Below are 18,183 nucleotides of genomic sequence, written 5' to 3'. Positions count from 1 at the left end.
TATGTAATTTTTTTCTATTTAGTTTTTAAGGACATTTTTTGTCATTTTTATGTCATATTTTGAGTAATTTGTAAGCTTCGATAAATACATATAGCATTTCATAGTAAAATAATAAAATATTATTATTAATTTAAAGTAAATATTTGTAATTTTTTTATGTCATTTTTTAATTTTTTTAAGGTTGACTTCAAAGCCCTAGTCATAATACTAATATTATAATATACAATTGTGTGTACCTACGATTTCGGTGTGATAAATTTATTAATTTTACTAAATATTTTTTCATTTTTCATTTTTAACGGCTATTTAATACCTTTTACTTTTTTCGAAGTTTTTTTTATTTCTTCTATTATTTGGAACTAAGTATGAATTTTAAAAATACATAGTGGTATATTACACATCTTAAAAATAAAAATGTACAGTAAATATTTTTAAAACATCTTTTTCTTTGACTTAAATATGGAGCGCGGACATTTAGCATTTCTGTAACATTATGTATTTCATAAATAGATTAGTTCAGATAATATAATTTTATTTTTATTTATTTTTTAAAAATTGGTAACCATTTAAAACAACTAGTAATGTACAATTTGGTGACTGTAAGATTTTGTTACACTAAAGAGTGTAAGCCATCTATATCATGACGACTTAAAGTCTTCGAAGTGGTTGAAATAGGAGACGGAAGAGAGATGCTATAGTACAAAGCATAAACATACGTATATGATTGTAGTTCGAAAGATATGTTGTGTTAAAAACTTAAAAATTAATAACTTTTCAGAGGATTGTAGTTGTGTTATTCCTCAACCGCCGCCTTTGGCAAACATATTATCTACCGTCCATTCGTTCTAAGAGAACAGACGTTCATAACTCTTCGAATAAAACTTCTGAAATCACTGCGCAGTGTTCACCGCCTAGCTGCACCTGTGTTTGTGGTCTTGATCACACTTTCAATAATTTGCAATCGATCACTTAACGACGCTCATAGCTCGTCAAATCGTAAACCATGTGCCATACGAACGCGTTTCGCACATGTGTAAACGCATTTATAACTACTTTGTCGTTATTATATGATTAATTTTATTTATTTTTAGATTTTAACATATATTCAGTTCTTGATGTATTCGAGTTTGGTTATAAGTGCACTGTGGTCATAGTATAAGAAAAGTTATACCTAATGAGGCAGATGTCTAGCGTATTATAAACAATACAATATGCTTTTGTATTAAAAAAATGTGTTTTTAAATTTAAATTTTAAATGAATTACCTGTTAAAATAGTACCTATTCAGAATTCAGATAAGTGAAATCGTAAACCAAAAAAAATATATATATATATATATTTGATATTATATCATACATATTTTTTATCAATTGTTCAAAATTTGAAATCGTACAAATATCACACGACATTGTATTCTTAGAAATAATATGTATATGTTTACTGTTTAAAAAATTATCTTATACCTATGTAAAATGACGTTAAACAGATTTTATGATATCGTCCATTTAAAAATGATATTTTTGAGAAAAATACTAAGAATAAATAAAAAAAATAAGTCTTTTTATACATTTCAAAAATTACAAAAATTTTGTTTGATTTTCGAAATAATAATAAGTAAAACTGGACTATCTGTATTAAAAATTATCTAGCTATAATGTGTATAAATTTAATATTTATTATGTAGAGCATTATTATGTTATAATTCATCTAATGTTTAGCTTAGATGAAAAATTGGCTTACATAGATAATTTAAATATTAAAGTACTTCTACAAAAAAGTAAATAATAAATCATCGCTGTATAATAATGTTAAAAACACAAACTATGAGACAAGAGCACCTAATCCATGTTACAAACAAAACCAATGTTACTAAAATAGTGAAATAAAAAAAAGTTTACAATATAATTGTAAAATTGTATATATTTGTATAACTGTTATTATTGTCAACAACAAAATATAACAAATGTACACTACGATCCATCATTAAAATTGAGTGATTGTATATTGCCCCATATATTTTAAAAAATTTACCAAAATTATATTTTTGTAAAACCATTCGATGAAAAACATATACATACTTACACTAATTATAATTATTGTTGATTGTAATTGTGTATTATTAACTATGTATGTGTTTTAAATATGTAAGGTGAAGTTTATAGCTCACCTTCGGTAATTAGTTTATTACATGTCGCTATAGCTGCGAGCGCATATTATAATATATAGATATTTTACATGATTTATTAAAAACTAATTTTTCATGGTAATAGGTATTAAAATATATGAATTATTTTATGCATAATGCATATTATTATATTCTAATACATTGTTATTATAATTAGTATAACACCACATAAATATAAATCATTATAATTCTAAATGAAAAATGTATATATATTTAAGTAAAAAAAAGTAATTATCTTTTTGTTTATCTAGATAAATTCCATTTATCTTTTCTAGATATGTTTTTAGTCATCGATTCCCAACATTGCTAATGGCCATCGAAGGAAGTATTTAAATTTATTTTAATTTTTGTTTTAAAGCTCACATTTTTAGTAGAAATGATATAATTAAATGTACGTATAAAGTATAATTTAATATTAAACTTTTGTTTTAAAATCGTATACTACTATGTGATTTTTCATTTTTTATTACTAATTATACTAAATTTTAATCATTTTTATGGTTTATAAGCATAACAATTTAGTTGGTTTATATTCATACCATTATATCCTCGATTTATTATTATAATATTTTAAATATATTATACAACCGTATATATCGTATTTATGTAATAGATGTCTAGATACAAGTGAGCATACACTTTTATATTTCAAAATAATTCTATAAAGTTTATCAGATCAATTAATTAAATATTAATTATTCTATTAACTTTATTAAAAATCACTTTTCATGAACAAATCGTATGATATACCTTAATATCATATAGATTATAAATCGATCTTTGCCCAATTAGACAACATTAGTTCAAATGTTTAGAGTTACGTTTTTATTGCGTCGTGGCATAATTATACGATATTCCATCCTAATATGTTGGTACGGACTGTATTTAATTACAATATTATCTATGAATTGACATATATTCATAAGTTATTATTATCTTTATTTCATCTTTATCCTTTCAAGAGAGAAATATTGCTTGTCGTAAACATAGTACAATGGAATATGACATTTTTGTTTTGATTCAATTGCAAGTTTGTGACTGTACAATATTTATGCTTACTGGTTAACGTATTCGTGTTACGAGTCAAATTTTCGTAATCCAAAATATTGATATCTGTATGAATGGTTTATAATAGTACAAATCAATTGGAATTAATTGATTACGATGAACGCAATAAGAAAACGTTTCAAATATACTGGACGTCTAGTATTATATTAGTCATAACACTCGTGACCCATTATAATATTATCATAGTTTATGATTTAATATCAACGTTTCCGCGTATTATTGATTTAGTTATGTGTACGTAAACGCGTAGTTTAAAACTATTAAAACAATGATTTGCGTCAAAACTACTTGTATTACTGTACTGTAGTAAATTGAACACGCGTTTCAAAACAATAAAACAGTCTAATTGAAAATAGTGCTCGTATTGGATAAATGCTATTTTGGAACGCACCTAGAGCAATAAATTTAACCAACCGTGCATTGATGATAACGTGAAGTAAATGTATGTTTTGTATCATATTTTGTTTTGCGACAGAAAACCGTGTTCGTAGGTTAAAATAACGCACTTGAAAATAACGAGCGCAGCGTAAAGCCCAAAGCTTCGGATGAAACTCTTAAGAACGTCGTTGAAAAATAATAATATTATTTAGGTATACTCACACTGTTCGCGTTACTGCAGCGTACAATTTATTGATCATTATTATGACAATATTACTATTGGAAAAACAGTGTATATACGATATACCTATTATTATATTATTATAATCAACAACTCTCAAATGTCTGTACAATATTGACACGAAATCAATATCCATATTTACCAACAATAATAATGTATTATCTATAATAGTATAATAATATTGTATACAATATATGATAGTCATAGGTACTCGATATATATATATAAACTTCAACTCCGAGTATTCGGTCTTTTTAAGTGGTATGTCGTCAATTTAATGTTTATGTGACGTTAACGTAAAACATTATCCACGACCTTTTACAAAATGGCATATGTAGGCAGGCACCTCACTTTAATACGTTCAATTATCTTGTATTGATATCGAGTTTTCCTACAAGTCCGAAAATAATAACATAATATTTATTAACGCGTGTGCATATATTATTATTATTATTATCACGTCGGTCGAGTCTTTTAACAGTACAAACAATCATTATTTCATGCAATTCAAACATATTTTTGGTATTGCACGTAGTACTATACTATTATTATTATTATTATTATACTAGCTGTGTAGGCTTTTTAAAGGGTATTCTTGTCGTATGCTACCTATGGAATGTTAACGCGAGTCGTAAGTGGCTTACCACTCTTTTTAATTAGATTGACATGATATATTATTTATTGCATTACACTTAAATTACCTAATATATTGTTATATTTTCGTTAATTTACCATTATCTGTTTTAGTTATTATTTTTACTCGTGTCTACTGTATAACAATATAAAAACTTTTCTTAAAAAAAAAAAAAAATAATAAATAAAAGTATCTTAGGGGTTTTTTTTAATTTCTCCATTTTCAGTTAAACGTTATGGTGGTAAACCAAGGGAGATTCCACGCAATTATTTTTTACATTCCGTAACATCAACGACCCTCATAAACTTTCAATTTGCTGTGTAGTGTGTAGTGTGCACCGTTCAACGGATACAATAGACATCCGTGATAATGATTCACAGTCTTTTGGATGTTATACATTACGTATCTATTTAATGTCTTTTGCCCAAGCCATTCATCCCAATGGATTTCGGTTCCAAATTTAATTTCTCTTTCAATAAACTCATATAATGTTTACCGATCTTTTTTTATTTCGTATCACAAACATCATACCACAATAATATTACCATTATCCTCTTCCTGATACATATCGAAAACCCACGGACCAGTCTTTTTATAATTCCTATTGTCGAAATCACAATCTTATATATTCCTCGAGCCTTTATTTACGTTCTATTTATCCTTCAACGATTATATTTTCTCTTCGCATGAATATATAAAACATTTTCAACATAATGTTACACTTAGTAGGTATATCATAGGGTTTATGTAGGAAATGTATAAGGACAATTATTTTAAGTGATGTTAGAATATATATATATATAAAAAATTATTTTAATAACTTATAACTGTTATGAATCAAAAGCACATTTACATTAATTTGACTAGCTTCATTATTATTATTTTTTTTTTTTACAGCTTGGAGATTTATCAAATCCAGAATTACGAATACTCACTGATCATTTGGACATGATCAAATATAGTGGTAAGCTAAAAAAATCAAATTCACTGTCGTCGTCATCAATAATGTTATATTAGATTTTAGATTAATATTCTCAAAAAAAAATTCGACCACGCGCTTGCATATTTAATGCGTAAATTCAATCGGAATAAGAATATTCAAAAAAAAAATAAACGTTTTATATCAATAGAAATCGATTTTGTACCTTTTATAAAACATACCTAGTTAATGTATAGCGGACGATATAAATAACGTAATTATTAAAAATAATGCAAACCCATCCGAAAATACTACCTCTGAGTAATATTATAATATCATGCTCGGTGTGTTCGTTTTAAATTCTACGAACTGGATCGAATACCAAGTACAATGTTTTATACATTCACGTTCATTCGCCCATCGCGTATTGACGTATCAGACAATTTACGCGTCTGTACGCAATACCTTGTAGTCCACCGTATAAATAAATAACAAGTAATAACTCTAATGCACGCGTTGTGGAATCGGACCTTATGGGGTGTACTTGAAAATCGTCAAGTTCATTTTGCGGCGTTCAACCACACCATCGATGTGCCAACGCGATTACACGGTTTATAAGTATTATTATTATTATTATTTTATCTGTGTTTAGGCGACGAAGTTCCTGTGAAGCGATTGTCGGTCGCCGATTTGTTGCCTGCCACTCATTACTACATGACGTACGACGGCTCCACTACGGTTCCAGCGTGTCACGAAACCGTTACCTGGTTAATACTGAACAAACCAATCTACATCACTAAACAACAAGTGAGTACATGCATATAATAATACAACGTGTGTTCTGTTTAACACAACATAAGACACACGTGACAATGGTTTCATTTAAGTCGTGATTTTTATGTCGTTAAGAGTGTATCGTACGTGGTGTTATAGTCGTATATGGGTTGAAGAACTTTTAGGAAATACTTGAATATACCTAGCAGCAAATATATTATTAATATTGTTGTATCGGCATGGAAAAAAATATTTAATAATTATTTATTTAAAAAATATTTTTCTTAATAATATTTATAATTATAAATTTGTAAATATCGTTATAATAAACATCGGGAGTTCTATAAGAAAATTGTATAGCTATATTTTATTGAACATTATACATACGATATTTTCTAGAACGATATGACAGTCCAGCAACTGTATTATAAAAAATATGTTTTTAATAACTTACTCGACTGTTTCTTTAACAGCGAGTATTTGCTGTTTTTATTACACACTGATTGTCTCGTGAATTTCCAAAATATATTTAATGTGATATTACAATGTTTTTTGTGCACGATCTCATCGCACTTTAACATTTTCAATACATACAACTCTCGACTACAATGATAGTTATAGACCAAAATAAGGATATGAACGACAATAATAAAGTGCAGCGCTTTTAATCTTAAAGTGATTTATATTAAACTAACCGACTGTGCGTAAGACGAAATAGTGGGTCGTTTATTTTGCTAGTTAGTTGTATTGATACGCCACACTCAGCAGCTCAACTTCTACGCTCTGGGCAGTACAAAATCTCAAGAATATAGTTCTAATTACCTCGTACTCCAGCTAGTCCGAATAATTTTTCAAGATTCATCCTGGTAGGATGTGCATTGCAAATCACCAAAATTTCATATGTAGTTCTCCGTAATATAGTTATTAATTTGTTATACCTACTCTTAGAACTAATCGCTAGATATTAGTCGCTGAATAGTACTGAAAATGTGTTGTACATTCTTAAAACAGTCACTAAAAATTAGCGTGTGCATAAAAGATAATATATCATGTATGTAAAGAAATAAAAATTCCCAAATGTACATATTTGTCACAGCCGGAGATAAAGACAAATAGTTTTAATTCCTATTATACCTAACCAGGAGTAAATCTAGGAATGAAAAAAAAGGATTAAACTGGACATAAAATATGCACCCATATACATTTTTATTGTATAAATTATATTATTCATACTAATAGATTGAAAAACAAAATGATAAATCGTTCACAAAATCTAACCTAACCATTAGCTAGTCAAAAATTGCGTGAAGTAAATAATTAACTAAGCAAGCTATTTTTAACTTAACTAATTAATTCATTTTCAATTTATTTAGTGATCTAATTAGTTACAGGCTTACAGCATTCATTGTATTAATAAATTAACCTGTTTTCCAATAAATTTGAAAAATAATACATCAGTTAAAATAATGATACAAACATCTATTGGAATTTAAGCTTGAATATATTTGACGAAGTTTTTTAATTAAACGTCCTGGAGGTAATTCTTTTAGACATTTTACTTTTTTCACGGTAATAACAAAATAATTTACTTTTAATGTTAACTAATTATTTTTTTCCTTTATTATAACTGTGATATATTTCACTGAATAGATATATTTTGAACTTTTATTTAAAATGCACTTGATAATTTCTGATCGCCAACTTTATTTTAATATCTGACAATGAATAAACAATAAAGTCAATTTATTTCGGTGGGAAAATCTCAGATTGTATTTATTTATTTATTTTTGCACACGCGCGTAACTGCACGAAATTTTAATTTTTTAAGAAAAATATCGTAAAATCAAATGCAGTATTCTCCAAAGAAAAAGACCATTTCAAGTATACAAGCAGTATACTCGGTTTGATTAAATTGACATCTCGACGTGAGTGGAGTGATTAGCGCGGTTCGCCGCACTCCGAGCCGTGACGTGCACCAGGTCAGATTACGAGGCTGTAAAAAACACGCCGGAGTCGGGTAAACGTCAACAACGATCCGGACAAGCGGTTCACACCCGAAAAGCCGATATGGTAATAAATTGAGCGAGAGACGACGACGACGGCGTTAGTTTAAGGCCGTCTGTAGAGTAGTACTTACCGAGTAATACGAGTACAAAGTGTGCGTGGCAACGAATTAAGAGCACTTTGCACGATTTGCATGATAATATTATATTACCATCCGGCCGGCCGGCAAATGCGCTGCCACGCGGTTCAAGTGATGTTGTTTTTATCGACACCGCGCGACAACGGATATCGATTCAGACACGCGTCACGTACGGACAATTGCTTTTTTTCTCGATTTCCAAAGCGGGACACTATATTATTATTTCGCTGGGCCTATGTCATTTAGTGTTTGCTTGACCTAACCCCTCAACCGCGTGACCGAGAGACGAATAAGCAAAACGTTAATTTCGTTTCCCATACCTAAACTCGAGGTGATATATTTTTTTATTTTTCAATTATCTATTATTGACTATATATTTGACTCATTGTGCGATTCAGATTTCAAATCGACTGAACTTTCAAAACAGTTACCGTCACATCGCACGCAACGCGTACCGCCGTTTCGGCGTTTAAATATTATAAAAATCATGTTTTTATATTGGGTACTTTTTTTTTTTTTACATTTATATCAAATACCTCCCTCTATTATCTCCTATACATTAACGTCGATATAAACACTCAGGATTTTCAACGAACAATATTATCATTCGTGCATTACGCTTTGCTCGACATAACCGTCGGTGAAACGACATAATATTTTGTTTTTTTCGAATTCGATAGTTTATCGGAGCGGTTTTACACAATTATATATTATAATATTGTTACGGCCGTTTCAATATTATTATTATCGTACACAGTGTTAAAATACTTCAACTATTATAATGTAACACTTAAATATTTTACCGCGCGAGTTGTACGCGTTGGTTATATACCGGTGGCGTGGTGACCGCTGTCGCAAGGAGACCTCCTGAAGACGTCGTTTCCCGATCATTCCTCTTATGGTTTGCGAGATGTGTACAACAATGCTTATCAAAATGGGAACCGTGGCAATATGGCCGTGAAATATATGATATATACCTGTCCTAATACTGGTAGGCCATAAAATAGTTAGCGATTTTGATTGAGGCGGCCTTGACAGATTCACATTAAATTTAGGGAGGAGGGCTATGACAAAAACATTTGAGGAGCACTGGTATACAAGGTATAAGTATAAGGTACACGCAGGGCCGGCGAGAGGGTGGGGCAGGAGAGGCCAGAGCTCCGGGGCCCGGCCTCTGGGAGGGGAGGCGGTTTAGGTATAAAATAAGTATATATAAATAAAAGGGGCCGGAATTGATCAGCCTTGGGGCCCATCAAAGTTCTCGCCGGCCCTGGGTATACGCGTCTTGATCGTGGTATCCATAACATATCGATAAATACAAATAATTGCGTATAGCTTTATTGCGATCGACCTTCTGCAATAGCGGTCGTATAGTAACCTAACCTATCAGGGGTGGGCAACTGGCGGCCTGCGAACCTTTTTTATCTGTCCCGCGCTACATTTTCGAATTGCATCATACAATTTCAAAGTCAATCGTCTATACTCTATGCTACGTCTATGCTAAATTAAAATGCATATTTTAAATGACGTTTTTTTTTGCTCTCTATACTCTGGCCCGCTAAATTTTAATTTCATAAAAATTGGCCCTCTAATAACTTTCAGTTGCCCATCTCTGGTATATATATATATACAGCAGCTATTATTGTCTTGAGGAGGAAATATGGTATAACACGCGCGCGAAAGAAATCGAAAGTGTATGCAAAACGCGGGTAAACGATTTATTAAAACGTATGCGCGAATGGGATTGGCGGAGAACACAAGTGCCGGGTGGGTGATGGGTATTCCTAGAAATTATTTGCCCGAATTATTTAAACACTTCGCCACGCCACCGACCGGAACCACGCAAACCGAATCGTTTCCAGCACGCCATCGCGGCCCCGTTCGCCGCCGAAAACCACCCGTGTTTTTAATGCATCGCGGAAATCGTCGCGTCCCGTCCGACAGCAGTCAACAAATATTTCGTTGATATCTCTCGCCGCAATAAACATATTTTTAATAAAATATATTGTAATTATATGCTAATACCGCGCGATATTATTAAATTATTACGTTATTATCGTGTCATTTTATTATACGCGTATATAATATCGTACACTGTGTGTGTGTGTGTGTGGGTGTGTATCGCGACCGCGGTCGTAAAAACCCGACGCCGACCGGACGCGAAGTCGTGTCCAAAGTTCATTTCGCATATTTCACATCGCATTATAATAATATTATTATTTATACGGCTGCCACGTGTTACTGCGAAATATATAAAATATTACATTTTATACGGACGGCGATGTCGAGGCGACCCGAGTGTCTACACGTAATTGTGTGTACGTAGATAAATCTAACTCGGTGTACTATAGACACAAAGTAGAAATCATTCTTACACATTATTATCTTATCGTTTTTTTCTTTTTCTTTTTATCTTAAAATTCGTAATATACGTTAAATCGTAATAATAATTATAATCTGCGCTTAAGATTTCTATATCCTACGACTTCCGTTATTATTACGGCAGAAATTATTGTGATTTACGATCGCAACCGCTCGTTTTCATTTATTTTATAGCACCGGGCCGTCTGATCTGCAGCGGTCGAACAGGAATACTATTATATGGCTAGTGTTATACAACGAAGAGGTCCGCGGGACGTGTTTGTCTACATTTCCCTCAAATAATTAATTATTTTTTAAAGTTGAACATCTTAAAGGATATATCCTGTAACGCTTACATACAATATGTGTGTATGCTTTCATATATTTTATAATAATTGAGATTCATTCCAAGATGACGCAAGCTTCTGTGTTCCAAATGAAACCCATATTTTTTAACAGTGGCGTGGCCAGGACTTTTTTCGGGGAGGACTGATCAATTTTTGTAAAATACAATTTACAATTTTTGTAGCGATTTCATAGACCATTAAATATCAAAATAATTTTTCAATGTTCTTAATATGTTGGTGGGGACTGTAACCCCTTCAACCCTTCCCTGCCTACACCGCTGTTTTTTAACGATATCTACACATTTAAATTCAAATTATTAATTTCTATCGTTTCTGAAAATATTCAACATAAATGTATAAGTACTAAGGTTCGTTTAGTACCTACTCGGGGACGATGATATGATTAAAAAGTTATAAAATTATTAATATAAATACATAAGGATTTTATTACTTGTAAAAATTGTCTAAGTAAATAAGTACTGCGAATTAAATATTCAATCTATTTACTAGGTACTACATTATTAGTGTTTTTTTGTACACATCAACACAACGGTTTTGACTAAACTGCCCAATATTCATGTACATTATATCAGAGTAAAAATAAATGAAAACTCAAAATAATAATAACTAATTCAAAATTTATCCTGTGTTTTTAATTTGGAATATACAGAGAATTTAGTCCGATTAATTTTTTTAATTGCACAGATTTGAGGACAATACTATAAATACATTTTCCAATCATATTTATTTCATGAATATAAGCGGACGACTATTTGATGAATAAAACCTTATGTTAAATGTCGTTTAATGTGACACAAGTCAAGTGATGATAATCGATCAAGAAAAGCCGACTACAAATCGTCAAAGGAAGATATTTTCTAACTTAAATTAACTTTTTCAACATAAAGTTAGTAAAAATCAGTATATACTTTTAAATGCATAGTAAGCACGAGTAATTAATAATATTTTAATCATTTATTTAGTTATATATTAGAGTTTACATGACGTGATCATACTCAATACTTTCTTTTAAAAACCACACCTTTTATTGAACACAACACGTGCACTCCCGAAAAAATGCAATCGTAACTATTATTGTTTTTTTATTTACATAAAATTGAACGAGTTATTCTTTTCATTAAAATATACATGGATATTGAGCTGTAGAACACTTCTAAGTTAATAGACATTAAACATTTTTTCAGAAAACTGAATTGTTGCATAACACAAAATACAACGATATAATATCATCAACTAGTGCGCATCGCTTCCTTCAAAAACGGTTAGTGCGCGCTGAATAATCGCGACACCGCTACATATTATAACAAACCCACTTTTTCTTACGTGAAATATATTACATAGTAAAATATTGATCATACTGATAACTCAAATTTATTTAATTATGTCTATCGTGTACATAACTTCCCTTGATCACGTGACTCAAACGTATACACGATCTATTCGAAACTCAAATTAATTCCATGCACATCCGTTGACTTCGCTAGTTTTTTAGATCCTGTGTGTGGTTTGTGATAACGCAGTGGTACGCACACAGTATTTTTAAAAGTTCCCCAAAAAGAAGTAGTCACGTAGAGTAAGATCAGATGACCTAAGAATCCACGTGTAAAGTATATGATGATTCATTTCGTATAACGCCGCCGTATACTTAGGAATTGGGTGATCAAATGTGTTAGAAGGGGGGGTATAACCCAACCATATATTTTAAATGTGGTTTCGGGAGACTTGGTGATGCTATAATGTATATAAAGTAAACTTCTGAGGGGCTACAATTCCCACCGGTGACGGGATATAACTAACTAATAATCCAAGTCGGTGTAAGTCACGATTTCCGTAGACGACAACGATCGTTTGTCATGATCTCGTATATACAGCAGCCACCACCGCGTAGGTTGGTGATGGTTCTCATATAATATATTTGGTGAAAAAAAAAAATACAAAACAAAAAACAAATGATCGCACCTCGGGGAAATAAACACTCGTATACGCACACATTCACACGCAAACACTGTCACAGTCACGACGAAATCGACTGAATATGAATACGGCCGGTATATATAGGTATCTGAGTTACGCGACAATGACGATGGCACTTCGCTACAGCTGAAACGTGAAAAAAAAATGTCGTTCGAGATATCGAATTCTATTTTTAAGTCGGTCGGAACACTTTCGGTACCTGTACATTAAGTACTATATTTTATTTTGGTCGCATAACCCGTTCCGCTAATATTGAAGTCAATATTAATGTTGGACGGATTAGCACTAAATATTTGATCGTTATATGAATATAATCGAATTAAGAGACGATTCATACACCGATATGCTTTTAATGTATTCGAGACAAAACTCGATAAATTGCATATGTTTAGATTACTTTGAACTAAAATTAATAAATGTAAAACCGATCAATGTGGAAAAAGAACCCGGCTAATATTAATTAACATATTTTATGCTTTCTCGTGGATATTAATATTGACAATTTCATTTTTAACAAAACGTATATAATTATATTCAATATAAACACATTTTTAGTTGAGATAATTAATAATGATTATAAATAAATATTTTTTTATAATAATATTTACCTATGCATTATGTAAGCGAAGTGTTAAAGTAAATTTTAAAGTTTTTTTATTGGATTTTATTATTTTTAGCGTCACTTAATAACCTGCATCTTTTAAATAAAAAATGATTAGACATACATATATATTCATAAACAAATCGCTTACTAGTTTCTAATTATTGTGTATGAACTCGTATCTCATCTTGATTTAAAAATGTAAAGAGTTTGTATAGTAAATGCAAATTAAAAAAAATATTTTTACTAAGGGCCGGTATAATTAGCACCTTAAATCTTGATCTTGGACAGATCATCATATGTTCTATATCGCCTAGACACTAAAAAAAAATTGATAAATAGGTATTTATAATATGACTTTCATATGTAAGCACATCGAATTAAAATAATTTGTAAAAAAAAAAACTAAGCAAATTGTACACGTAGTAATAATTACGTAAGGATAAATGAATGCAATACGATTTTATCGGTGACTGTGTTGCCTTTTGATTCAGGACAAATTGTTTTAATTATATTTAGCGGTAAGGACAGGAAATAGTTGAGTATATCCAACTACTAAACAGATTTTTAAGTTGATTTCAAGATTACAAACCATTTATTTTCGAATGCACCTACCTATTTATAGTCAAATTAATAATTATGCACAACATAATATTATTTTCGAAAAGTAGTAACTGCATGCTAGTTATACGTCATTAAAACCGCGACTTTTAATTAATTCATATAAGTAATAAAATGTTATAATTAATTACGATGTATAGATTGCTAGTTTATACATTTGAAAGTTAAAGCTAATTAACAAGTTTCACTAACAAAAATAATAAAAACAGTATTTGTTCAAATGTATAAACAAAATAAAAGAGCAGAAAAAAAACTTTCATTTAAAAAATATGTTTGTAATCGAAAAACTTGTTAACACTATACATACATAATGTGTGTGTGTGTGTGTGTATTCTTCTATATGCGTAGGGAATTCTGTGAACAACTAATAGAAGTCAAACGATTTCTCTGCTTAAACCATGTTATTAAAACTCTCATATGCATTTTATTACAGTCAAATGGATTTTAGGGACGAAAATAAAGCTCGACTAATGTTTGTATATAGTGTATACAAACATATATATATATATAATACTGTACAAGCTATATATGTCCAGAAAACGTCATTATTTTAAGTTTTAACGATTACTAAGGAATTTATCAACCAAAATTAAAATTTCTCCGTTAAAAAAGTTTTTAATACAAATCTCTAATACGTTGTGTGTTAAGCAATCTGCCATATTATTACACGGTTATAAGTAACGTTTAATTGATTACGATTTGTTGCGCATAATTTAAATTACATGATTGCCGTTGCTTGTATTTATAAGTCCCAAATATCGTAATAAAATGTACCATTTTAATTTTCATTATTTTATTAATTGTATATTATCACTTTTTTTTTATCCAAATTCGTTATTTAATAACGTTTAAAATTTTTAAATAGAAAATAAAAATAAAGTTACCGTAAAGTTTTTTATGATAGTATAGTAAATCACTCAAATGTTTACCCTTTCATTCTTTATCGCTTTGTTTTACCAATATAATAAATATAAAAATCGATATTTCGATTAATTCATATTTATATTTTTTTTAGTAAAAATTTCAAGTCACAAGAAAAAAGTATATTTTAAAATAATTTTTTTGCAATGGAAAACCTACTTTGGTAACTTTTAAATTAAACTATTTTCAAATTAATGTATTTTCATAACAATTTAACCACAGCTATCTATAATGTATGTACAATTTAATTATCTTTATTGTCTCGATTAAATATTATTTATTCAACAATTAGAAAAAAAAAAGATAAACGTTAATTATTTTTTTATTATTTATATTACTTCTTCTTTGCCGTGACGTCGATTTTAAAAAACAAACTATCAAACATATTTGACTTCAATTTTATCTCCTATTCTATTTCTTATTTATTTTCAAATACTTAATTCTTGTTCGCTTTCCATAACGTCCAAGTTTCCGATCCAGGTGATTTTTATTTGCCACAGAAAAAACATGTCATCTGCATAATATGTTAAAACTACAATTTTTTCTCATCTAGCCTGATACTTTACTTATATATTGCTGCTTCTCTCAATACTTTTTCATATGTTAAGTAAAATAATACAGGCTACATCACCCTGACTTAATCTTGTTGTCACCAAGTACTATATTTAATATGAAATGTATTACCTTAATTATTAACTAAAAAAAAAAATACCAATTAAAAATTATTTAATTACATTTTGCATACAAGTGATCTTTGCACCGATTTCTTTTCAAATTTATAAATATATTAAATTATACGACTGAACAAAATAGTTTATAATGGACGACAGAGAATCCTTAAGTGATATTTTGTTTGAAGAACTACGAGTGTAGTATAAGTAGGACACGACATTGAATAGTGTGAATCCTTTTTGTGTTCGTTATACAGCTATCCAACTATACCGACTACCAGTGTACTTATTTAATACACTATGTACCTAATATTCATATTATTTTACACACCACGTCATGGCAACTTCCAAATGACGGAGTTCTTTACATCTATATTATTTATCCGTGAATTCTAAATCGTAACATCAAATGGTATTTCTAAAACATTAATTTTTTCAATTATTGTGTATATTATGTGTACCTATTGTTATTGTAACGATGATACGGACATAAATTGCTAGTATGAATTATTGTAGTCGTCGTTTTTATATTTCAAAATAGTAACTTTTTGCATAACGATTAGGATACGAAAAGCTGTATTATTGCCATTCAGCTGTATATCCACAAGCTTTTGCGAGACATTAAAACATATTTTTAGACCGCACACGTACTACGGTTATTATGCATGAATAGATAACACGAAACACGCAAGTTAAATATTATAATACTCCGTCCTCTTATTAAAATTTTAACATTATCGCGTGGTATTTGTAAACTCTGCTATTGAAGTTGTCCGAGAAACGTTGTTGTGTTATTTTAACGATTCGTACGCAAACGATTGGGTTTAATTAATTTTAAGTCTGTGGTGTTTTACGACATACTCTTAGCACACACGTACGCAGCTATGTAAAATCATAACGGTTTCACTCATCGTAGACCAAGACCATACCTATATCACGATAATGTGCATGGAATTAGCCACCCAAATCAATAATATTTTTTTTTTCTCAATAACAAATTTGAAAACATTTTTTTTTTTGTTTAATTTTTTTTTGGAATTTGTAATTTCGAAGTTTAAAGTCGTGTTCACTTATATATTTAAGCCTATTTAGCTGATTACTCTTTTTAAACCTGCAGGCTGTTTTGTCATTTTACAGTTTTTTACCGTGCCAAAATGTTTAGTTTAATTTTTAAGTACCTATTTAATGTTTACGAGTAGGAGTTTAAAATTTGTAAGCTCGCCTCCATTGTTCCATAAATTAAGTTAACCGTGCTTCGTTGATTATTTGGAAATTCCTAAGTATTTTTAAATAAAAATTCAAAATTAATTAGTCACTCCTCCCTTACAACAACCACTAAATATGAAGTTACTAGTGCTTCATTTTAATTTTTGTTTATAAGTACTCATAAATTGTATTTAACGTTTTGGCAATATCAACGTTTGAAAAAAAAAGCACAGCTCACTTTATTTTTAAATAACATTAAGGCCGTTTTGCATATTCTATGGAATTATTACTCTATAGTCTTGTTCAATTATTATCTTGTCAAACACCGCTTGGTGCCTACCTATTTCAAATGTAACCAATTGTGCATAAAATATCTCTCTACCATTCTACCTAAGATTAACGTCAAAATTACATTGAACATAAACCAAAAAATTCAGAAATGTTGTATCTAAAAAATTATGCTAAACAACGATTTAAGTTAAAGCTACACACAAAAAAAAAAATAACCACTAATCCATAAAATGTCAGTCCGACGTGCATGCTCGTGAATATTGTTACCTTGGTCCCCGCTGTATTCGATGTAATGAGTATCACAAACTGCTCAAAAGACTAAAATTTGCTTTACTAGAAGGTAAACTACTGGTTAATTATAAAAGATGACTACAAAAGATCACAAAAAGTTTATACACAAAGTTTGTAAGAACAAAACACGATAAATGTAATTAACAATCAATACCTAAAACAAATTATCTGCTTCAAATATTCAACAAGCTGCCTAAAATCTTAATGATTTATTTATATTATAAATTTAATTTCAAGCTTTTAAGCAAAATAACTCCTCATTGATAAAATCTAAATTTATCAACTCATAGTCCAAACACAAACACAAATTAATGTCTAAAACTCACCGAGCAATACTCTACCTTTATTAACGATCTTAAATCACAAATAATGTATCATATTATTTTCTTATTTGTTACCGCTGTCGTTGATAAATTAATCCCAAAAATTGACTATTTCTTATCAAATAAAAAAAAAAAACCACTCACTACACTCACTATATCAGTCATACAAAAGTTTTAAAACAGCTGGATAAAATTTTATATCAAAAATGTAAAA

General features: G+C 29.8%; 1 protein-coding gene across 2 annotated transcripts in view; it reads left to right on the top strand.

Annotated features, from left to right (window-relative positions):
- The window catches only part of LOC113556124 (carbonic anhydrase-related protein 10), a 203,089-nt gene that overhangs the window by 177,730 nt on the left and 7,176 nt on the right, over window positions 1–18,183 (top strand). For both annotated transcript variants that reach the window (XM_026960891.1, XM_026960890.1), the window contains exons 7-8: window positions 5,403–5,469; window positions 6,077–6,231. In XM_026960891.1, the coding sequence (XP_026816692.1) occupies window positions 5,403–5,469; window positions 6,077–6,231 (222 nt within the window). The remainder of the gene's footprint in view (window positions 1–5,402; window positions 5,470–6,076; window positions 6,232–18,183) is intronic.

This window comes from Rhopalosiphum maidis, chromosome 3 (genome assembly GCF_003676215.2).
Source record: "Rhopalosiphum maidis isolate BTI-1 chromosome 3, ASM367621v3, whole genome shotgun sequence".
In the NCBI taxonomy this organism is placed as follows: Eukaryota; Metazoa; Arthropoda; class Insecta; order Hemiptera; family Aphididae; genus Rhopalosiphum; species Rhopalosiphum maidis.
This window is presented reverse-complemented; position numbering and strand designations above follow the sequence as displayed.